Here is a 24,528-nt window from a genome sequence, read left to right on the forward strand (position 1 = left end):
TAAATGGGTAAAAGGTTGGTGACAATTTTGGATGCTAACAACTACCTTTGAAACCGCATGACTGTTGTGAAACAAGAACCAGGCATTAGATAATTGTCATGAGAAGCCAGACTCCCTCTCAGGAAAGAACAGCCTCCATTAGGAAGGAGCGAGTGGGCTTCCGGCAGATCCAGGAGGACTGTGCAGTCCAGGGAAGAGAGGGATCCCCGCAGGGGCTGTGGAGGTAGCCTCAAATCATTGATCCGATTCTATGGAAATGATTGAATGGAGGGTGAAGTGGGGGTGAGTGGGTCGTTGGCAGTTAGACAGGAAGTGAAATTCTTTGTGAGGAAGGACAGGTGAACCTCAGCAGGGCCTCAAGCGTGTCAGGGACAAGGCTGAAGCAGAAGTCATGACCCAGAGGCCCATGTGGGAGAGTTGTCTGGGTCACTGGTTCAGTGAGGAACTGGAAAATTCCACTCATACCTAGTGTTAGTGTCACTTAGAATCTGTCTCACGACAGGGCTTGAGTGGGTTGCCTGGACAGACATCTCCGATAAGGTGCCCAACATACAGTGGGCGTTCAACAAATATTTAGAAATTTGGTTCAGAGATTAAGTTGACAGGATGGAACCAGAGAATGTGGGCTTAACAAACCGTGTGCCGGAGCTTGTTTGTGACTTACTGTTATGACCATCTGATGTGACATTGGCTCCTTCTTTTGTATGTTTCTATTCCCTCATAAGGACGCCTACTTTCAAACTGAACACCCAAGAGTTACCAAAGCATAAAACAATTACCTTTTAGGGTTTCCTAATGACTGATTTCTTTATTATCTACTTTTCATGTCCCTATTTTATTCCTTTGTAGTTTTGTGCAATTAAATAAGAAACACCTTAGAAATTAAAAAGATATTATTTTAGAGGCAGCAGTAATTTCGTAATTAATAACTGAATAATTCACCAGAATCTGCTATGGCAAACAAATTGCTAAACCCAGGTACACCCAGATTGAGAGAGAGAGAGAGAGAAATAAAAAAAAATAAAACAAAACAATCCTACAATTTCTCACCCCAAGGAACATACAGTATAGGGGTAGAGACGTGAGTGTGAGTGCCACAGTGCAGGATGTGGTCAGGGCTGTGGGGTGACTGAAGAAGCGAGGAAATGTCTTTATTCCAGTCCCCCTATGGAGAAAGGGACCAGGATACAAAATAGAGTAATGACAACTGGGAAGCAGATCCAGCTGGAGCACCTGTGCTCACAATGCCAAGTAGCTGCTGGTGTTGAATCTCCAGGTGGCTGTCTGACTCATCAGGACAAGAAGAGGCAGGCCTTCTGGCCAAGAGATGGGTCAGGTGCCTCCAAGTGCTGGGGACAAATCCTAGTGACAGAGGATTGAATGGAGTGCTTGTGCAAACTCCATTGGATAGGCTCTGAACCAGTCATCCAAGATCTTGGTATTTTATGTCAAAGCCCACTGTACATCTTTTTACCCTTGTCTTGGAAAATATTTTTGACCTTTAAGATCCCTGGCTCCCCTTTGGCTCCCCTTGGTTGAGTCATCTCTCGGACTGAGGAAGAATAACTACCTTCTGAGGGAGGTTGGGGAAGCTCAGAGACCAAAGAGGATCTCACTTCTACTCAGAACCAGGGCTCAAAAATAGGAAAGACCTGTGTCTGATGGCCCATGTTAGCTCGTAATTTCCCCCTTTATGCACCCTATGTCTGAACCTAAAGGGAAGTTCATTTTCCAGACTCACCTTGGCTGCCTCATGACTCTCGCACCTGCCTTTCTGTCCTGTGCCTTTTCACCTTTCTTTTCTACTCTACCTGGTGGTGGTCGATGCCTGTACCCTATTCGTTTAGTGGTAGTTACATGCGAATGTGCCACAGTTTTCTATAAAAGTGATAAAGCCAAGTTTTCAAAGCTCTCTCAACAGTGTCACTAATGGGCTTCGCCTCTCAGTTTTGCCTGGGCCATGTTGTGTAAATAGAGCGTCATCAGTTCATTTGCTCATTGTTTGGCCGCCTGTCAAAACTGGGTGGACACTGACCCTGAAGACTACGCCAATGTGGTGTACAGATGTTAGGTGACTGTGATTTTTTTAAAAGAAAAAGAAAACTGAAAGAAATAATAAGTAAATTTTATTTTGCCCTCCCCACCATGAAAAGGGCAAAATATACAAAGAGTAAAAGTAAGTTTACCTGAAATGTGAAAATTAACATATTTTGAAAACGATAGTGATTGGGTTGGATAGGAGATGGGAGGAATCCTTTCCCTGGACTCGAAGGCCGCCTGGGCGTGAGAGCAGGCCAGTGTGGTATGGCTCTCCAATCAACTTCGTACCGCCTTTGGTCACTGTCAGTGTTCTTTCTTCTGGTGGCAGAGCTACTCCTAATAATTACTGCTTTCAGGGAAACAATAGTAGGCATTCAGTTCCTGGGGAAAAATGACTTGGGTCATTCACAGGCTGCAGCTTTTCATAGTCAATTCAAATTCAGTGTAGACTGATGGACAAGGCCATTACAGGGTATTAAGAGCTTCACCATCTCACTAGGGCAGTGATTACTTCTTTAATATCACTGACAAGAGGAGAAAATCTACACATCAGAAACACCCCCTCCCCACATCCTAGAGATAATATAGATGGAGGAGCAGAGTGAATTTTTAAAACATTTAAAAACATTTAAACTTCTTGAAAACAAAGCTTTTTTTTTTTCTTTTTTTCTTTTTATGGATATATCTGAAGTCATGCCCCAGCATGGCAAACCATGTTTGAGAAAATGCACTGGAAAAGATTTCTTTTTTTTTTTTTTTTTGTCTTTTTGCTATTTCCCTGGGCCGCTTCTGCGGCATGTGGAGGTTCCCAGGCTAGGGGTCTAATGGGAGCTGTAGCCACCGGCCTACGCCAGAGCCACAGCAATGCAGGATCCGAGCTGCGTCTGCAACCTACACCACAGCTGAAGGCAACGCCGGATGGTCAACCCACTGAGCAAGGGCAGGGACCGAACCCGCAACCTCATGGTTCCTAGTCGGATTCGTTAACCACTGCGCCACGACGGGAACTCCTGGAAAAGATTTCTCATGCATTTTAAAGAGGTATGCTTTGATTGCTAAATGTATTTTTCTCTGGATAAGTGCAGTGGTCATTTAAAAACGTTAATTGTAGACTGTGTCACAAGATCTCTTTGGGTTGTGCTATGTGCCAGTACAAGCTCACAAAGACTGGAGCATTGGACGTGAAAAAAGTAAATTCTGCCCTTTCTAGTCAATTTGGTATAATAAAATGGCCACTGAAGAAGAAACGAGGATACTGATCTTGGTTCCACCATCACTTTGTTGAGATTTTGAAGAAGATTGACCCCTGGGGTCTCTTTACCTCATCTAGAAAGTGAATGGGGTGGGCTTAAATCTCCAAGCTCCCATACCATTCTAAAAGTGACACTTCAATAAATATGGCTTCATCTAAAATATACTTGGTCATTATAGTTGATGATAAGTCATGATGTTAAGTCATAAATAACAACTTTTTTTGGTGCATTAAAAACCAAACCAAACCAAAATAACTTTATTTTCCTACATATCTCAATCCAGTCACTTCTTTTCCTATAGTGGAAATAAAAGTAGAATAAGGAGCATGAAAGAAAGGATACCTCTTTTAGAATCTTGTTTAAAAAAAAAATAAAAAAAACAACACTTAACCAAGCCCTAGCATCAAAGGACTTCAAGAAAGCAGACTTTGGGCCACAAAGATGCCTCTGCAAGGGCCAGAACTAGGAAAGACTGGACATGAAGTGTAGCAACATGACTCTTGATGGGGTGGGATACAAAAAGTAGAGGTTGGATCAGATAGTTGAATATGGATTCAAGGAAACATCCCAGTCCCAAATCAGGGCCTCAAGGTGGTTGTAGGAAGAGGTACAGATGACAGAGAAGCTTAAAGAAAATATACTTTTTCAAATACATTGGCCGAAAGAGGAAGCTTAGAGAGACTTTCTGCCCACCATACATGGTGGATAAAAGCAAGTGATGGAAGACATTGGCAAGGCAGGGTTTTTAAATGATGCTTTTATTCTTTGTCATTGTAGTCAGAATTGCATATGGATGTATCACTGGAGTAAGTCCCAGTTTGGATGAAAAGCTGTAAAACTAAACTGAAAAGAAGTAGGTCAAGAGTCACTAGGAGAGCATGTCTGTTTCTTTCAGTAAGGCTTTCTGGAGGGTTGCCCATGGAATTGCAGAGTGTTTTTTCAGATCCATTAGGTGTTTTTGAGAAATCCTGGAGCAGCAGTTATCAAAGTGTGGTTGTGGAACACCTGAGGCTCTCAGGGGTCTAGGAGCCCAGAACTATTTTCATAATCACACCAAGACGTTACTGGTCTTTTTCATTCTCATTCTCTCCTGAGAGTACAGCAGAGTCTCCCAGAAACTACGTGACTTAACATTACTGCAAAAGAGCAAATGTAGAGGCAAATGTGAGGATCTAGATGTCTTCTGTTAATAGATATTAAAGACAGTTTCAAAAATGTAAAACAATGCTATTTACCTCACTATTTTTGGGGGGGGGGATGGAAAATACAGGCCCTCTCCCTCCAAAAAAAGTTAAAATGTTTCTTCTTCTTATTAAGATGTTTCTTCTTATTAATTAGTGTTTAATTTTTTCAGCTTTAATATCTAATAGTGTGCACATCAGTGGCTATCATCAATCGCCGAAGTTCTCTGGCAGCCCTTGATTTTTTTTTTTTTTGAAAATGTTTAGTATGGGAGTTCCCGTCATGGTGCAGTGGTTAACGAATCCAACTAGGAACCATGAGGTTGTGGGTTTGATCCCTGCCCTTGCTCAGTGGGTTAAGGATCCAGCATTGCTGTGAACTGTGGTGTAGGTCGCAGACATGGTGCGGATCCCGCGTTGCTGTGGCTCTGGCATAGGCCAGTGGCTACAGCTCCGATTTGACCCCTAGCCTGGGACCCTCCATATGCTGCAGGAGCGGCCCAAGAAATGGCAAAAAGACAAAAAAAAAAAAAAAAAAGAATGGCTGTCCCTAGAGGTTAGGTCATTTCTCTGAACCTTAGAAGAGGGCAAAGGTGACCTTATTAAACTAGGGGAGTGGCAGTTATCTGTAGTTGGCAGTTATGGAGATGTTTGCTGCCGTCTTGGTTACCTCCCAGGCACTTCAGTAGGAATTCTCATTTGATAACTCACAGCAAACAAAGCAGTCAAGGCTATCAGCATTCCTTCCATTTCATAGATAGGAAAAAGTTAGAATCAGAGGAGTGATTTTCCAAGGACCATGGAGCTGGAATCATTTGGTACTTAGGGCTCCTAGTCCCACATGCTTCCCTGACACTTGGCTCACTGCCTTGGTGCTGGGGTGAATCGTTAGTGGAGTTCTTCCAGTGGTGGACCGCAGTCAGCATGGTGCTCGGGAAGCTCCACCTCCTTGTGAAGGGCCGCTTGTGTCAGATCAGTTTAATGTTCCCTGGGACACAATAAATAACAGCCATCACCAATATGCTCAACGTCATCATTACATTTTTTTTTTTTTTTCGGATGCTAGAGATAGATTTATTCAGATGGGATGCTTGTTGAGATGTAAGTGGGCAGGCAAGGAGGCTCTTTCCATCAGTACATTTGAAATTCACTGGCCAGGTGGAAGAACTACTACAGAAATAGAGGACAAAATAGACCTGGGGAAAACAAAGAGAACAGAGCGCCCCCCCCCCCTTTTTTTTTTCAACACGCCATAAGGACAATGCCAGTGAGATAACACACCATGAAGGTCCTTGTGGGTCTTAGGTTGAATATTTGCTGGCAGTGTTAGTACCCATGGGGAAAAAAAGCCCAAGGGCAAAAAGTGGAGAGAGCATGACCTGTGCAGCCAACGGGGAAGGAACTCATCTTAGAGCGCAGTGTCTGGTGCTGTGGTTAGAGTTGTAAAAAGCAAGAAGTGGGAGAGCTTTTGAAGACTGGTCATAGGATGTTTAGCACATAGGGTTCTGGATGGGGAGGGAGGAAGAACAAACATTAGAACCCTCACTTGCCAGAAAGTCAGTCATTGGCCGTTGCCCGTGGTACACACTGTGTGTTTCTTTGATTTCAGCACCATATGTTGGCTGGGATCTTTTGGAAATAAGAGACTATTTCTTCTCTGCACTTCATTATGTCTAGCAGATGTTGCTTTTATGTTTTTGAACCCAATTTGCAGAATGAACATGGTGTCATAAAACATGCTCCTAAAAACAGAAGCGAGGAAGCTGGCACACTGGCCTCTTACCAGGACAGTGTTAAGAAGTGCCAGACTTTTAACCACAGCCTATCTGGCCTGCAAAAGTGAGGATATTCTACAAAGACAAGCAGTGGCATGACATGTTTTTATTAATGTGAACTGTAATTAAAAAATGTGCAGTCACATTTTTAGAGAAAATACAGACTATGTGGCAGCTGTCTGAGGAGGGGACTCTTCACCGAATGGTTGCCTCCTTCCTACACTCCATCCCCTAATATTTAAAAAGAAATTGTTTTCTTGCAACATTTGCCAGTAATCAAAAAAAAAAAACAAACTTCCTTTCCATGACTCCGTATCTGCAGGTTATTACAGCAAGCCTATTCAGTTTTTAAATCTTATTAAAGTCAAAATATTGAGTGGATTCTTCAGCACCCAGCGATTAGATTTTCGTTTTATGCGTGTTTTGAAAGCAGGGTTTGATATAGAAGGTATATTTACGTAACAGTGCTATTGCTCAATGCCCTTGCATTTTTCTGCCCAGGCTATCTTAATGGAAATTTACTGGAAAATTCTTGCCAGAATAAACACAATTCCTTCAGGAGTGAAAGTCTTAATGTACTTTTCGTTCAACGGCACCTCTTTCCTGTGAACAGATAAACCAAATTATTTGGCATTAGTCATTACATTTAACACATACCACAGTTCTCATCATGCTCTCCCATGGGGTAAGGAGAATAGAAAATAGGCATAAGGAAGACAATCTTACTTTATAATGAGAGGTAACAAAAGCAAGGATAGGGCATCTGTATCGTTGACATGAAATCAACCAAAAATGAATCTGGCAGATACTCTATAAATTAGCTTTAGCTATCCTGGTAAAGCAGGATTAAGGGATATGAGCAGATGATCAGTTGAGCTACTCCTGATCAGAGAAATTTAAAAAATACTATCATTTACTTTTCATTTTTAAGAGAGAGAGCTTTCTCATTCACATTTTAACGTGAGAATCAGGAGTGTGAATCCTAAACTGAGAACACTGATGTATCCTGGCCAGTGGGTGGAAGAAGGGGACCAGGCCAAGAATGTGAACACTTGGGACTGGGAGGGAGGAAGTGTCTCTTGAATTAAGGGGTGGAAGAGGCAAAGGATGGGCAGTAGAGACCAGAGGAAAAAATTCACACACCATGTCTAGACTTCCTCCTGTTGGCCTCATCTTATCATCCACCCATCACCATCCCAGGGTTACTCCTGGAGGGAGATTATAGGGATTGTTCATTCATTCATGCAACCAGCATTAATAAATGTGTAATCAAGGCAGAGAGAACCATCTTTCAAGGGATAAAACTGGCCCTTTAGCATATTACAGTTAAGTAGTCAGTTATGTTGCATTTATTTGCAGCAGTGAGGATTAAATTATTTGACTTTTTCTAAGAAGTCAGTTGGAATTAAACTGCTGGGTAGGTTTGATCAGAGTTGAGTGACCTTCTTCCTTATGTAGTATTGAATCCTATTTTAAATTGTTATGGGAAAGGTCAGTTTAAATGTGAAAATGTTCACAGCTATGAAAATTTTGTTTGTTGCATTTTTTATTTTAAGTATGTGGAGTAAGTAAAACCAATCTAGCAAAGTATTACTTCCTAGTGTCCCCTTGGGAGATAAAAAAGCGGTTTGAAATTAGAATAACAAAACACTAGTTCACCAATTATTGTCCTCAAATGATATTTCTAAAAAATTATTGAATACAAAGGGGAAGAACCATAACTGAAAAATTTCCTTCTTTAAGTAATAAGGCTCCCTCCCATCGTAATATCAATAGGAATAAAATAATTCAATATTTCTATTTTATATGGTTTTTATTATTAGGTCTTTTAATTCAGTTTTAATAGAAGGTAGGCTATGGCTTATAAAGAAAAAGTATAGTTAACTTGAAATCATGAAGATACATTTATTCTTTTTTCACAGGTTATATTTAGCTAAATTTAAGAGGTAATTCCTAACTATTCAGAATTTCCAATTAATACATTTTTACCACATTTTAAAATATATACATATATAAGTAAAGATTGAAAATTACTTTCTAAAATAGAATGTAACAGCAAATTTAATATATCATCCTTCTACTTATGTTTCAGTTCCAAAAAATGAAATGAAAATTCAAATGGTTCCTCACTCATTGATTGCAGATATTTTCTATATAAGGTTTGGCTGAGTTTAGTAGATAGGTATCAGTGATAAATTTGAAATAGTATGTAAAATTCAATCACAGTTTTACTGACCTTTAATCAAGATTTAACCTTTTGCTTTCTGTGAACAAATTTTCAGGTTTAAAGGAGCCTTGGAGTACCCGTTGTGGCTCAGCAGGTTAAGAGCCCAACTAGTATTCATGAGAATGTCGGTTCAATCCCTGGCCTCACTCAGTCAGTTAAGGGTCCGGCATTGCTGCAAGATGTGGTGTAGGTCGCAGGTGTGGCCCAGACCTGGCATTGCTGCGGCTGTGGTGTAGGTTGGAAGCTGCAGCTCCTTCTGATTCAACCCCTGGACCACTGGCCTGGAAACTTCCATATGCCACAGGTGTGGCCCTTAAAAAAAAAAAAGCGAGCCTGAAAAATGACATGAAATGGAAAAATGCTTTATGCCATTACTCTTTGTTCTTTGCCATACTTTTCTGTAGGGAATAATATTGTTCATTCTACAAGCATATTATAATCAATAGCATCTCAAGATAAACAGTTTCAAAATACACATCTCTTTGGTTTTGTTAAGGAGAACTTAAGGAGTTTCTGAATTTCGCAGCTCCGTACTATGATATTTTAAAAATTGTGCTACTTCCTCATGTGCTAAAATGAATTGTGTTTTCTTTTGAATTTACAGTCGCAGATATGGCCAGTACACTATGAACCAGGAAACCACCAAAGTTACCGAAAGGCCTCCATTTGATCGATCGAGTTCCCAGGATTCTTTGGATGAACTCTCTATGGAAGACTATTGGATTGAACTAGAAAATATCAAGAAATCTAGTGAGAACAGACAAGATCAAGAGGTGGTGATTGTCAAAGAGCCTGATGGTAATAATGAAATTAATAAAACTTGATTTTTTGGCAAATGTATTGATGGGAAATGGCTATATGGAAAGCAAGAGGAGGGGGAGAAAATTAAAAATAGGAAGACCGGCAAAAGACGATGATGGTGGTTGCTTTTCATCTTGAAAATGATTTAATTGTGGCAGATTTATGGATGCAACTGCCAAATATAAGTGACATAAGTAAACTGACTTAGTTTTGGGTATGGCTGGAATCTTGTTGGATAAGCCTCCCGTATCATAGACTCTTAGGGTTAGACTTGGTCTTTGAAATCATCTAACCTCTCTAAATTCCTTCTGCAGTATCCTAGCCACATGGTCATTTGGCCTCTAGTGAGTGTAGATGCTGATGATGCTAGTGTTTTTCCATTGGTCAATCGGCTTGTGCTCTTTGTGTGCTCTTTATTTTGTTGATTTATAACCTGTTTGACTCTACCTCTGACACATTTGCTGTAGATCTGCCTTTTGGAAAAGCAGAACAAGCCTATTTCGTTTTGTCATGATAGCCTTTCAAATGCTTGAGAATAGTTATTTATTTTGTTGCTAGCCAAGTCACTTTTTTTCTAGAGGGAAGAAGAGTCACATGACCAATCCTCATTGTTGGTTTGCTGACCCGTCCTATCTTATTTTTGAAAGTATTATATTCCAGATGGGCTGCACTGCCAAGGTTTAAGGAGTATACATTTGGACACTGGAAGATGGCATTAGCATGGTTAGCCTCCATATTTACTTCTTTCTTGTATTTTTTAATCCATATTTTTCAAATTTATTTAATTGAATAATTGCTCTTATGCAAGGGTAACAATATATTTTCTTTATATATATGTTTTTTAAATAATTTTTTTTAATAGTTATTTCTCCAATGCAGTTTTTTTCCTACTGTAAAGCATGATGACCCCGTGATACATACATGTATCTTTTTGCGTTTGGTTCATAATTTCTCTCAAGTCTCTTTTCAGCCACATTTCTCCCAGTCTCTATTACTATACTTGATATTCTGGAAGAAAAACGTAAAACAACTTTTCTTCCTCCCTTAAATTTCATACTTTTTTTGGTTAATCTCTTAAATTCAAGTAGACCCTAGGTTTCTTGATACCCAACTCTGGCATCTATTTTATTAGCTTGCTTTCTATGCCTTGTGCCATCCATAAGTTTGGAAGTATGTCTTTGGTGTATAAGTTGATATAAATGCCAAAAAGGTAAGAGCCACAGTCAGTGCTTCAGGACTCACCAGTAGTGATCTCTTTTTCAACAGGAGACCTCTTTGTGTGTATTTTTTTTAATTGAAGTATAGTTGATTTATAATGTTGTGTTAATTTCTACTGTACAAAAAGCAATTCAGTTATACATACATATATTATGTATATTATATATATATATACACACATATTCTTTTTTTTTTAAATAACCTTTTCCATTATGGTTTATCATAGGACATTAAATATAATCCTCTTTGCTATACAATAGGACCATGTTTATAAACAGGCGATGTAATGACACTAAATGACTTAGCATCAAGTTGTTGAGTACCGAAATGTGCATAAATATTGTCCTTTGCTGTAACATTGCTTGGGGGGGGAAAAAGAAGCAACCAATAATACTTTAAAATGAAAAGTTGGAGATTTTTCATAATTTAACATTTCTTCGGTTTGTAAAAGAAAATTATAACCAGATCATTATTTTATTTGGATTCTCTTTCATTTTACTCTCATTCTTTCTCACTTGACCAATCCGGTGTGGTCTTGTTTGTGATAATTAATAGTATTCCTCAACTTTTCTGTCTTAGTGTTTTAAGATGGAAGCAAAATACCAGAGGCCTACCGAGTAAGGAGAAAACATTCTGCAGAAGAGAGCAGTCAAGGCTGATACATGGGCATATGTTACATTAGCCTTTTCATAATTCTCCAAGATTAAAATGGATTCATAGGTTATTATTCATGATGTGATAGTCAAGCATTGGGAATGTTCCTTCAAACCCATGTCTTCTCTTTGACTTTAAGTTGTTTGAATTTTACCTCTGCTTTTTAATGGAACAAGTGACTCTATATTGTAATCTTGTTTAGTTCTCTTATCATGACAATATCAGCTTTTTTTCTGGCCATTTGGTTTTGTACACTTAGGCTGAGTTGGACCTTAACAGCGTTAATAATAATGGCTGACATTTTAAGTCAGTAAACAGGTTTTGTTGCCTGGCATGCAGAGCGTCCAGCACTGCCTTATGTTACTTGAAGCCGGTTTTATTAATATTTGATTTCTGCCTTCATGGAATTTATATAGTGGAGAAGAATGGACAGCCAAACCAGTCAGTACCGCATCATGCAATATAGGCTATAAGAGAGCTCTGCACAGTTCTTTCCACGTAGCATTCTCACATTTGGTTATGAGGCAGCCAGGGCAGCTGTGCTTCACTTTACAGACAAGGAAACACAGTCAGCTTGAGGCTAAGTGACTTAGTCAAGGTGAGGTGGCCATCATGGTGCAGAAATGGGGTAAAGGGTTTTTGTGTCCCAAGTTCTTGGTCTTTCACTTGTGTAAGCTTTGAGCTTGGAGTGAACCTATAATCTTTTTCCATAATCTTTAGTAGACCTTACACAACATTTGCGTTACTGTTTATTTCCTTTCAGTGCTTTGAATTGATTTAGTTGCTTAGTTTCCTATAATAAGCTTTTTTTAAAAAAAAAAAAAACCTGAAAATAGTGTGCTTTCTAAAAAGTTGTAAAAAAAAATGAATCTGATGTGCTGACTAGGGGGATTAAAAAATTAATTTGAAATTGATGAATTTCTGAGGTCCAGATGCTCTTTACTTCTTTGCCACACTCCCTGTCAGCTACAGTTAGCAGAGAAAATAAGTCTTTCCATCAATTAGGGTTGGACTCTCGGGTAGGGCTGAATTTAAGCCAGGAAACTGGGCTTTAATGGCTATCCCCAGCATCGACTTCCTTCTATAACTTGATGGAAGTTATCTTTTCATTGCTTGCTCATCTCTGGGAAGGGAACAGTATTATCTTTCTCTAGTTAATCTGCAGGGAAGTTATAGAGGTTAATCACATGTGAAGTCATTTAAAAATTTTAATTGAGTATATATGAAATGGATCTAAAATTTGATATCTTTATGGTTGGCGTTTATGGCAGTTGTCCAAGTTTCAGATAATGATTCTTAGCCTTGTGGTTTGGTTGTGATAGAAGAGCTTCTGTAAGAGTTTTTAAACAGCTTAAAAAGGCTAAAAATTCTCATCTTTTGTCATTCAAATCCCATCTTTGTCTGCCTTCTTAGAGGGAGAATTGGAAGAAGAGTGGCTCAAGGAGGCGGGTTTGTCCAATCTCTTCGGAGAGGCTGCTGGAGATCCCCAAGAAAGCATGGTCTTTTTATCCACACTGACCCGGACCCAGGCAGCAGCCGTTCAGAAACGGGTAGAGACTGTCTCCCAGACCTTGAGGAAAAAAAACAAACAGTACCAGGTTCCTGACGTCAGAGACATATTTGCTCAACAGAGGGAATCCAAAGAAAAAGAGGTAGGTTTTCTTTATGAATAAAGCAAAGGAATAATTGCTTAGACTCAGTTGGACCCAGGACTGATCCAATTTAATTTGAATCCTTAAAAACATAATGAGCACTTATATGCAAGGCACTAAAGCTCCATGCTGTCAGTGATCAAGAGAGATTGGATCCCTGTCCTTCTGGAAGTTAGAGTCATGGGACAGAAATTAAGCATGTTAAAATTCTCTGTGACAAACCCTGTGTTAGGTGTCCGTGGTACCAACCCCCCAGGCCCTCTGACAGCTGATTGTTTCTTACAGAAAAGTCAGTCAGATGGAGGGAATTCTTCCTTCTCTAGTAACACTCGTAGGAAAATTTGCTTTTTTCTAGATTCACGTGGGGATGAATGGATGGGAGTAACTGCAGCTGGATTACAAAACAGGAACTCTGACACATGAAATAACTTCCCCCTTTTGTCGAGCTCTTAGCACAGTGCCTAGCATGTAGAAGAGTTGAGTAGATATTTGCCAAGATGATGAATTTATTAGTTGGACGCTCTTGAAAACCAGTGAGCAACTCTGGGACCGATGGCCACTGAGGAAAGCCTGGTCCAAGTAAGAGACCTCTATGGTCCGGCCAGTTGGTAGGTGATTTATTGCTTGTCCATGAAGACCTAAAGAGTTTGCATGAAATTTATTATCATTTGCTCCTTTGTCAAGAAAGTCTTGGAAGGTCCCATTGTGGCTTGGCAGTAACGAGCCCGACTAGTATCCATGACGATGTGGGTTCTATCCCTGGCCTTGTTTCTCGGGTTAAAGATCCAGCATTGCCTTGAGCTGTGGTGTATGTCACAGACATAGCTTGGGTCCCACATTGCTGTGGCTGTGGCATAGGCCAGCAGCTGTTGCTTCAATTCAGCCCCTGGCCAGAGAACTTCCATAGGCCGCAGGTGTGGCCCTAAAAAAAAAAAAAAAAAAAAAAAGTTGATTTACAGACTGGACTGTTCTCAGATGACTCTTGGAATAGCTCTGGCCTAGAAGGCCTAGAAGTTGAGGGCTTGGAATGAGAACAAACAGAAGGAATCTTGAATGATGATTGCAGTGATCTTAATAGCAATCATACTTCTTGCCACTATGACCAAACTCTTACTGTGTTGACTACCTTGCCATGCTTTATCTCATTTCATCCTTATCATTGTCTTGTGACTGAGGTTTTATCTTTTCCATTCTACAGCGGAGGTAGACTCCAAGAAACTTGCTCAATGGTCCTGTAGATAGTAGACCCAAATTTGTCTGACTTTAAATGCATGCTTTTAACCACTATGCATCCTGCTCTATGCAGGTTTCCATATATGATTGTGGTATTAAATAATGTCAGTGAATATATAAGGTTGTATTTATAAATAAAGGGTAACAAATTATATGATTCTTTTTTTAAAATGAGGGAATAAAAAAGCTTATATTTAAGGTATCTTTCTGTCATGTAGAGGGGTTTTTTTTTTTGCTTTTTGTAGACATTTCAGTCTTCCAAGAAATCCTTTATGGCTTCAGATTGCTACTCTATTTGCATGGTCAATTGTAGATTCAAACCCAGTCCATTTGACAGGTGTCTTGGGGGTCATTGCATTGCTTCAGGCAGGTCTCTTGCTGCTGTGAGGCAGTTAGGCACTTGCTTACTACCCAGTGGTTATTTGGGACGTCCACTGGGGTTGAAGGACTGCACTTGGTTTCCAGCTGTAGAAAAAGGAATAGCAAGGAAATAGACTATTATGCCATCTCCTTCCCTGAGGGAGTTAAGAGGAAGCACAAAGGGGGAGGGGGCAGAGAGCTAAGCCTCAGCAAACTATATACTGTGGGATTCCTGCCAGGCTCCAAGAGGATGTTGCTGCTCAATGCTAGAAGCAACATTGTTCAGCACATTCCTGGTAAGTTCTAAATACTGTGGTTTGAGTCCAAACTGATTGGTGGATTATATCATCTGATGGAGTCAATAAGAGAGAAATAGCACAAGTAACTTAAAAATAATGGTAACTTGCTTGTGCTGCATGCCTTTTATTGAAACACTGCCACCTATTAGAAATATGTCCCTCATCCTTAAAGCAAACATGGGCCAGCCATCTTGACTTGCAGTTCTTCTGTTCTCAAAGAAGAACAATAGGCACTTCCATATCCCCGGGTTCTGCACCTCTCCTCTGCCATTTTTTTTTTTTTTTTTTTTTGGTTAGGGACTGGAGCATCCTGCAGGTTTGGTGTCCTCAAGGGCAGGGTGTTGGGGGCAGGAGTTGTCCTGGAACCAATCTCGCACAGATCCTGAGAGATGACTGTCCATATCCAGCTCTTCCATTTTAAATGGAATCAACATAATACAGAAGCAATACCTCTGCACTGTCATCTTCAGTTGCTTAGGAAAACAATTCCAACCACAGGCTCCAAAATACGTGTTCACATGTAGGATCTGAATTACTCGCTGTATTCACTGTGCCATGGAGGGCTAGCCTTCTGCAGCCTCATGGGCAGAGTGAAGAAGATGGTATTGCTTTGCCTTGGGGGGTGGTTTGAAGAAGTGCCACGACTCTTCTTACCAGTTCCATGATTGGTAGTACCAGTTCCCATGATATACTGTCCTGGCTACGTCTAATCTCTTAAGTAGAGCACCTCTAGGGACCTGCCCCAGTGCTTTGCTAGGCTCTTCTTAGACGGCAGGTAGAGAAGTGGGGAGTCCTTCTCTGATAACACTGGAGTTGAAGTATGTGGTGAGGGGGCTACAAAGACTACCTTATTTTTTTGTAGCGATGAAAATCCAAGAGAATGAGTATATTATTTTTATTTGTTTATTTGATTACTACTATAATTAACTCTTCCATCCCCTTAAAAAATTATGATTTTTTTTTGAGTGTGGACATAACATTTAAGATCAACTCTCAACAATTCTCAAGTATATAATACAGTAAAATAACAGTGTTAATTGTCAGTTATAATCACCATCCTGTGCATTAGATCCTCAGACCTTATTTCTTTTATAGAAATAAGAGAAACTTATGGAGTTTGCACCCTTTGTCCAAAACTCTGGGAGTTTGTACCCTTTGTCCAAAACTCTTGTTTCACTCACCCCACCCCCACCCCCACCCCAGTTCCGGGCAAGCATCAGAGAATGAGTATTTTAAAAAGAATTCATTTAGGAGTTCCTGTTGTGGCTCAGCGGTAACAAACTCGACTGGTACCCACAAGGATGGGGGTTCAATCTCTGGCCTTGCTCGGTGGATTAAGTAAGGATCTGCTGTTTCCGTGAGCTGTGGTTTAAGTCACAGATTCAGCTTGGATCCTGAGTTGTTGTGGCTGTGGCATAGCCTGGCAGCTGCAGCTCCCATTTGACCCCTGGCCTGGGAAATTCCACTTGCTGCAGGTGTGGCCCTACAAAGCGAAACAAATGAAAAACATCATTCATTCAGACAGACCTCTGCGTGATTGATCTAGACTCCTCTTCCTGATCTCTGAAGTCCTCCTGAAGCTTACTTGGAAAAGAGGAAGTAGGGCTTGAACATGCTTAGGGCGGGGGGTGCCAGCTGCGTTTCACTGTGTCCATTAACTCTTGGAGGGCTGCATTCTTCTGGTGTCACTGCCCCAATCCCTGGAAAAAGGACTTCCTCTGACTATCTAAGCTCTTATTACCTGCTTGGTAATTTAGTTTTAAATTATCTCTCATTTATTACTGGTGTGTTTTGTTAAATTTTTTGAAGAATCTACCTTATTCCATGCATGTCAATTTGTAATTGTATTTTATAACAGTGTTGTTGAGATATCATTCCCCTACTATCCACTTCACCCGTTTGTAGTTGACAGTTCAGTGGTTTTTAGTGCAGTCACAGATGTGTGACCATCGCCACGATCCATGCCTATGAGCAGTCCTTCCTCTATTCCCTTACCTCTAGGCAACCTCTGTTCTACTTTCTGCTTCTGTGACTTGCCTCTTCTGAAGATTTCGTAGAAATGGAATCACACAGCATGTGGCCTTTGTTACTGGTTCCTTTCACCCCGTAGTATCAGGTTTTCAAGGCTCATCCATGTTGTAGCATGTATCTGTGCTTCATTTCATTGCTGAATAATATTCCACTGTGTGTAGAGCTCACATTTTGCTTATCTACCCATCAGTTAACGGATAACTTGCAGAGGTGTTGTCTTTTCCCTTCCAATAACCATGGTGGTTTTGAGGACAGAACACTGTTGATGCTGCTCATTTCCCCCCAAGGCTTAATATTGTGTCTTAAAGTGGTGGGGGATGATGATTGTTGAATGATTGCTTGTTGATGATAACCTTAGCCCCCCTCCCCTTTTTTTTCCTGTGATTGTTAGCATTCTAAGTATGTATCTTGTGCTCTAAAGGTTAGTAATAGAGTTATTTACAGTACTATTTCTCTGGTTGTGAGTTGGAGATGACTAAATGGCCCATTTTCTATCTTTAGGCTCCAGATGGCACTGAATCACAATCAGTCAGAACAGATGAAAACAAATACCCAGGGAAAGATGGTGAGTTGGACCTGTTCTCTTGTATTTTCTCATTTATTAGTGTAACAAACAGATAAGGCTTTTGAAAACATTCATCTTCAATTCTAGCAAGCAAATTCTATTAAAAAAATGCATAGAAAGTACCCAAGTAAATAATTACATGAGACGGTGCATCTAGTAGGCCTTTGATTTTTTTTTTGTCTTTTGTCTTTGTTGTTGTTGTTGCTATTTCTTGGGCCGCTCCCGCGGCATATGGAGGTTCCAGGCTAGGGGTTGAATCGGAGCTGTAGCCACCGGCCTACGCCAGAGCCACAGCAACGCGGGATCCGAGCCTCGTCTGCAATCTACACCACAGCTCACGGCAATGCCGGATCGTTAACCCACTGAGCAAGGGCAGGGACCGAACCTGCAACCTCATGGTTCCTAGTCAGATTCGTTAACCACTGCGCCACGACGGGAACTCCTGATTTTTTTTTTTTTTTTTTTTAAATACTTGTCCGTATCTGGTCTAACATCTCTGTACATAGACAGTTTCCTGAGTGTGTACCCTGTGCCAAGTCCTGTGCAGAGACATTTCCCTAATTTAATATAGTCAAGAGCGCCATGCAGTCCCATTTTACAGATGAGAGAACTACCTGAGGTTTAGAGAGGTGAAGTCACCTTCTCAAGTTACCACAAATCATACAGCTAATAAGGGGCGGGGAGGGGGCGGGGGGAGGCAGTGAATTTGGAACATTCTCAAATTATTAAGTTCTTAGTTCATAAATACATTTCAGAAAGTGTAGGAAAGCGTTTATAAAAAGTTAAGATTTGGGGGGGGGGGCAATTGATTAGAACTCTCCTTTCTATTCTTTTTTTCCGTATCTGTTATTTCAGAAGTGGATTTGAAATTCAAGGCATGGATGGGAATAGATACTAAGACATTACTAGTACTTATCACAAAAGAATTGATAACTATTTCGTGGATTTCGAAAAAGGAGAAATCTAAATTAAGGTCCTAGACTTAAAATTTAAAAACTTAATCCTGGAGTTCCTACCATGGCACAGTAGGTTAAGAATCTGACTCTAGCTGCTCAGGTCACTGTGGAGGTACGGGTTCAATCCCTGGCCGGATGCAGAGGGCTAAATGATCCAGTGCTGCTACAGCGGTAGTGTAGTTCGCAGCTGTGGCTTGGATTCAGTCCCTGTCCCAGGAACTTCCATATGCCGTAGGTATAGCCATAAAATAAAATATTTAATCCTTAATGTGTTGTTACTTAAAACAAAGGTAGGCTGGGGCTGCCTGAATCCTGCTTGGGGACTTGGCCTTTTCTTTTGTTTATGTTCTTAAGACCTGGCACCAGCAGTGTTCATGGCATTATTAGTGTTGTATTTGGATTGGAAGTAGCAGAAGGAGGAGTGTTAGGTAGATTGTGGAGGCCTGGAAAGTGTTCCCAACCTTCCTGTAAAAATCAGAGGTCAGTCGGGGAGTTCCCGTCGTGGCTCAGTGGTTAATGAATCCATGAGGTTGCGGGTTCGATCCCTGGCCTTGCTCAGTGGTTTAAGGATTCGGCGTTGCCGTGAGCTATGGTGTAGGTTGCAGACAAGGCTCGGATCCCGTGTTGCTGTGGCTCTGGTGTAGGCTGATGGCTACAGCTCCTATTAGACCCCTAGCCTGGGCACCTCCATATGTCACGGGAGCGGCCTAAGAAATGGCAAAAAGACAAAAAAATAAAAATAAAAAATAAAATAAAATAAATAAAAAATCAGAGGTCAGTCCAAAATTACTATATATGGGACATTTTGCATCTCAGCGCATCCGATATCTCTATTTTCCCTTCCATACTTTTCTCAGAACCTCTCCTGCACGCGTCTTAAAATATATTCACATACACGTATATGTATGTATATAAGTGTGTGCATGTGTCTATAGAGCAACACAAGTGTGTCTATTTATAAAAGCACTTGCTTTTCACTATTTTGTGGAGGTTTTTTTTTTAGTTGCATGTTTTCTATCAGAATGAAATGACTGGGTGTTTCTCCCAGTCTCTGTGCCAGCCCACGCTGAAGTGGCACGCAGACTGGAAGAGCCAGAGCTGGCTGGCTAGAGAGCTGGGTCCTCAAGAGAGACAGATGCACCTTTTGTGCCAATGTCAGTGTGCCTTGGGCTTGGGGGAGAGCAACTGGCAGTTGCTGAATGAGGACGGAGGAGGAAAACATTGTCCTTTCTTAGTGCTTTCCTCCTGTGCCAGAGATGGTGATGTGGGCTATACAAACACAAGTTCTGGAAGACAAGTTCATCATAGGCGTCTTTTTCCAACCTAGCTTGCGGCAGCGGAGTGGAATGTGACACAGTCGCTGCCTGATCTACATCTGCTTTGGCTGGAATGCTGTGAAATGGGCAGAGAGCCCCCAGTCAGAATAATAAAGAGTCTGCATAGCACCATCCAAGTCCCTGAGTATTTACTGCTGCACCTGTTCTGGGCAATGCCACGTACTTTCGCTAGCCAGTGAATTACCCAGTGTTAGGCAAACATGGAAAGATTCTGAATGAAATGCACGGAAAATATTGTGTGGAGCTCTTTCTGCTTGCAATCTGAAAGTGTGAGCAATGTGGTCTATTTTAAATATTTTTTTCCTATACTGGGGCTTTTATGTACATTCCAAGTTACTAATCCTAAATGAAAAATAATAAAATTTTAATATTGTGAGGGCTGTTGCCTTTCAAATTAATTTACTGCTGGCTTCATCAAATTAGACAACTCTATGTATATGAAAGGCCACTGTTTAATACATACATTTAGAAATATTAGTAATGGCGAAATAACTTTTAAAACTTTTGTATTGTAGGTATTTTCTTTTTGAGCTCCATGGAGGAAGGAAAATTATCCTTTAAAATAAAGATACGGTTTATTTTGGCCAATGGAAAAACTTTAAGGAGTTACGTAAAATATTTTTAACTCAGTGCTCTCACCCACTTCAAAAACCAGGGGGAAAATAAATTAAAATATATTACTACACTTTAGGATTTAAGAGCCAAAAGATTTATCTCAGCTTTCTCTGTTAACGTTTCTCTTTGAGAGTAGTAATTGATGCATAGCTACTTCTGTTCGCCAATTAACCATCTATTTCTTTTAGCGGTGCCCCTCTGTCACTCCTGAAACTGTTGTTCCTACTGTCTGCCTTAACTTGAGTTATCAATTGATCCCTCAGCCTTTTCTGTACTATGTTTTCATTTTTACCGTGTTTTAGAGGAAATTCATATGCTTTAAATGTATTCTAACTTAATTGGAATTTTTCTCCTCAGTTTTGAATTCGGCACAGAACATTGGTTTCCTGTGGTGTAACCGTGACACGGGGTGTTAAGGAGAAAAGGGGGTGGTTTTAACATTCTTGTCTATCAACACTCTGCTTCTGGAAAGGTAGCTTCTAATTTAAGAAAATGGCTAATCATTTTTTTCCTCTTAGAATGGTTTCCTGGGAAACCAACATACATATTCACAGTAAAACGTAAAATATTGTAAACCAGTGGGAAAATAAAACTGAAATTGTGCTTTGACATTTAATGTTTTAAAAACGAATTGGAGCAAGGTCTAGTTATGCCGATTTTTAAAAAAGTTACCACAGGCTGTTGGAGAAGCGTGGTGTGGCCTAGATGGCAGCAGATAAATACAGTCAAAGGTTTTACGTTTATTCTTACTTCTGGAATTGATATAGGTCAGTTTTTACTTACTTTCTTACCTGTGAGATGTGATGGGGCCCGCGATGTAATTTGCAAGGCCCAGTGCAAACCGAAAATGTAGGGCTTCTTGTTCCAATTTCACGATGGCCACAGCAGAGCAGTAAACCCAGCATGGGGGGCCCGCTAAGCACTACATTGGTCCTCTGCCCACGAAGCCCACCCTGTTTCCTGAATTGGAGTCAAAAAGACTAGATTTAGGTTTATTCTTATTTTCACTTGAGTCAAACAATTTTATTTTGTTTTTGAGTTAACTGACTATAAATATATAAAATATATAGAAGATTAAATATAGTTTCTGACGGCATCAGACTTTTAATAATATACGTAAGTACATGACATATTTATTAAATTTTAAAATTAACTTTACCTTCCATCCCCTTGTTCTGTTAGTATATCAGCATTTGAATGCAGTATGTAACTCTATGTAATCCAGAGCTACTCACCATGAATTAAAGGTCTGCAATGAGGAAATAATAGCAATCTTATCATTGATTCCAGGTTTTTTTTTTTTTTTCCTAATGTAAGTTGTATTAAAACCAAAAACTTATCAAAGAATCTAATTTATAAGTATTTCCTTCCAAGCTTAAAGCTGATATTTTCAAATGTTAATTTTTTTTCCTGAAGGATTAAGAACAAACCAACCAAAAAAAAAAAAAAGTTAAATTTATGAACTGTTGATGTAAGTATCTGGAACTTATTTGACTTAGATTTATAGTTTTAGGCACTGTTATAATTTTTTTAATAATCTGGTGCCAAACCTATTGGTTTTCTGTGCCAGGTACGTCTAGACTTGACTCCCACAGTGGACATTTTTTGGTGCTAACTTTGGTTTTGGAATTTTTGCTATGATAGGTAGATAACATTCCAGAAAGAACATGCAGGGAGTGGCAGAAGTCTTTTTCAGGAATCTGTTCCACTGTGAGGAAATTAAATGGTGTATCATAGTTCTAAGAGAGAGTAAAATTAACCTCCTTCTCTTCTCTTTTTTTGCTTTTATTTTTATTTTTATTTTTTGCTTTTAATCTCCTGGTATAAAATCAACAATTAAGTCTCCTAGATTTTTGTGTAGTTTTTCATTCAGATTTTGAGATCATCTAGCAATGTTTTGGAACTGGACATAGTCTAAAAATTGTGACCTCAGAGAAAGATCCCATAATTCAAGACTGACTTTCTAGTCACCACCCTCCCTCCTCTACCTCCCTTGCACCATTGGTAGGATTCCTTAACTATCCTTTTTACCATTAAAATAACTTAATTATTGCCCATAGTAAATCGTACTTTTCCTAAAGGTTTACCTAGTTGATGCATTAGAAGTTAAAAAAAAAAAAGAAAAAGAAATAACCAAAGCACATGTATTGAGTCTTGAGTCTTTTGTGTTTTTCCCAGGCCAGGCATCTAACCTAATTGTTGGTGAAAAGGAACTGTTCCCCGTGGGGCCTGAGGAGGCTCCTGCTTCTGAAACAGACATCAATCTGGAGGTGTCCTTTGCAGAGCAAGCTGTCAATCAGAAAGAAAACTCCAAGGAGAAGACCCAGAGGGGCAAAGGCGATGATGCCCCGTTACCTGTACGTAGTGCACTACTCAGATGTCATGAAACATCAGAGTAGATTTTTTCATCAGCTTTTTAGTTTGAAAATCTCAGACCCTTGGAAAAGTTGAAAGAAGAGAATCGCAAAACTTCATGTAGATCCATTCAACAGGCAACACTGCACAACCTTTACTTTCTGTCTTTCTACATCTGTCTGTGGGTAGGTTGTGCTATGGATGTACACTCACTTTTTTTTTTTTTTTGAAGCTTAAATAACCACATCTAAAACAAAACAGTTATAATGCTTAAGAAATTGAACGTGAAAACAATAATGATACTTCAGTGTGTGATCATATTAACATTTTCCCGGTTATCACAATATCGTCTTTTATAGCTTCTCTCTCACTCCCACTTGGGAGTCAAACAAAGGTCATGTGTTACATTTGATGTCCTGTCTTTTTGGCTTCGTGAATCTAGATCAGGTCCCCTTGTTTTGATTTAATTTTTTTTTGAAGAGTCCAAATCATATTTCTGATTTTGTCTGTTCTTGATGACTGGATTCAAGGTAAACACTTTTGGTCAGACTACTGCCTAGATGATGTTTATGTCCCCATTGCATCATCAAAAGAGAGGCTTGACGTCAGACAGCTCCTTTATAGGGGATGAAAGTATGCCTGCTTGGTTAAGGAGATAGTCACCAGATTTCCTACTGTAAAGATACCTTTTCCTGTGTACACTGAATAGTAATTGAGACCCTCGAGACTGTGTGAATATCCTATTTGTCAGCAGTAAACTCTCGCCCAGTGGTTTCACCGTGCAGTTTTATTCCTTGTCTGAAACAATGATTAAACCTAGTGTTTGAGAAATGGTAATTTTCTCATTCTGTTTTTCTTTCCATATTGATTGGCTGGCAGTCTTCTATGATAATTGCTTTCGCTCTCTTTTTCTGTTTTTGAATAGCGCTGTGGACTGATGGCTTCCTTTTTTCTTTGGGTGTTTTATAAATCATTGTCATTTTTCTTTGACGTTTAAATTTACTCACATTTGATGAAAGGGAGCCCTTCAAGCTGGTTCCTATGCCATTTTAACATATCCTTATTCTTTTACTTATTTGCTTTCTGGTGCAAGATGTTCCAGGCGCACCGTGTACTTTTCTCCCCTCAGACCAGGAAGAATCCATTTCTTCAAAAAGCTCGTATTTTTTTCAGTAGCGGATTGTGTTTGCAAACTGACCTCTCTGTCCTGAGTATTCTCATTGCTACTGAAAGTCTTATTTTTTTAAAAAAATCCACTTATTTATTTGATAGGATCTCACACATGCCAAAGCTAAAAAGCATAGCATAATGAACCTCCTAATACTCATCACCTAGCCCCAACACTCATTAACCTATGCTCACCTTGATATGAGATCTCAGTTCCCCGACCAGGGCCTCGAACTCACGTCGCAGTGGTGAAGGTGCCCAGTTCTAACCACTAGACCACCAGGGGAACTCCTCCTACCTTCTTGATTTTATTCATGTTGTGCCCACACTTAAATGACCTTCCCATTTCTACCCCTCTGTTCTTGTTTACCAAGGAAGCCTGAATCTATTCTTTGGGGTCTAGGTCAGTATCTAGTGTTACCATGAGATCTTTTCCTCTTGGTGAACTTACGTTAGCTAAAATTTATGAAATCATTCTTTAAACTATTAAGATGCCATGCTTTGATAATTATTGTCACTGTGTTTATTTATGCACATATGCATCTGCTCACCTATACAACCATTTATCTGTGTATCTTCTAGAAGGCATGGACATACTGTAAGCTTTCTACATGTCATCAGCCTGGCTGGTGAAGTAAACATTTCTACTCATTACTCTGAGGGGGGAGTCTAAGCAGATAAAACCATAAATTCCATCTCTCCTCCATACTCTCTTGCTTCTGTAAATAAGCACTAGGCTTTATATAATACATTGTTCTGTGTTGACCTCATTTTATGTTCATTTCCTATGGCATTGAGCTGTCTTTGTT

At 39.9% G+C, this 24,528-nt stretch overlaps 1 protein-coding gene across 3 annotated transcripts in view; it reads left to right on the forward strand.

Annotated features, from left to right (window-relative positions):
• Positions 1 to 24,528, forward strand: part of ARHGAP18 (Rho GTPase activating protein 18) — a 135,797-nt gene that overhangs the window by 60,170 nt on the left and 51,099 nt on the right. For 2 of the 3 annotated variants that reach the window (XM_047758934.1, XM_047758943.1), the window contains exons 2-5: positions 9,081 to 9,274; positions 12,563 to 12,801; positions 17,226 to 17,289; positions 22,376 to 22,554. In XM_047758934.1, coding sequence (XP_047614890.1) covers positions 9,081 to 9,274; positions 12,563 to 12,801; positions 17,226 to 17,289; positions 22,376 to 22,554 — 676 coding nt within the window. Of the gene's footprint in view, positions 1 to 3,062; positions 3,082 to 9,080; positions 9,275 to 12,562; positions 12,802 to 17,225; positions 17,290 to 22,375; positions 22,555 to 24,528 lie in introns of those variants that run through there. The other variant, XM_047758953.1, reaches the window with a different exon arrangement.

This window comes from Phacochoerus africanus, chromosome 2 (genome assembly GCF_016906955.1).
Source record: "Phacochoerus africanus isolate WHEZ1 chromosome 2, ROS_Pafr_v1, whole genome shotgun sequence".
NCBI classification, from domain to species: Eukaryota; Metazoa; Chordata; class Mammalia; order Artiodactyla; family Suidae; genus Phacochoerus; species Phacochoerus africanus.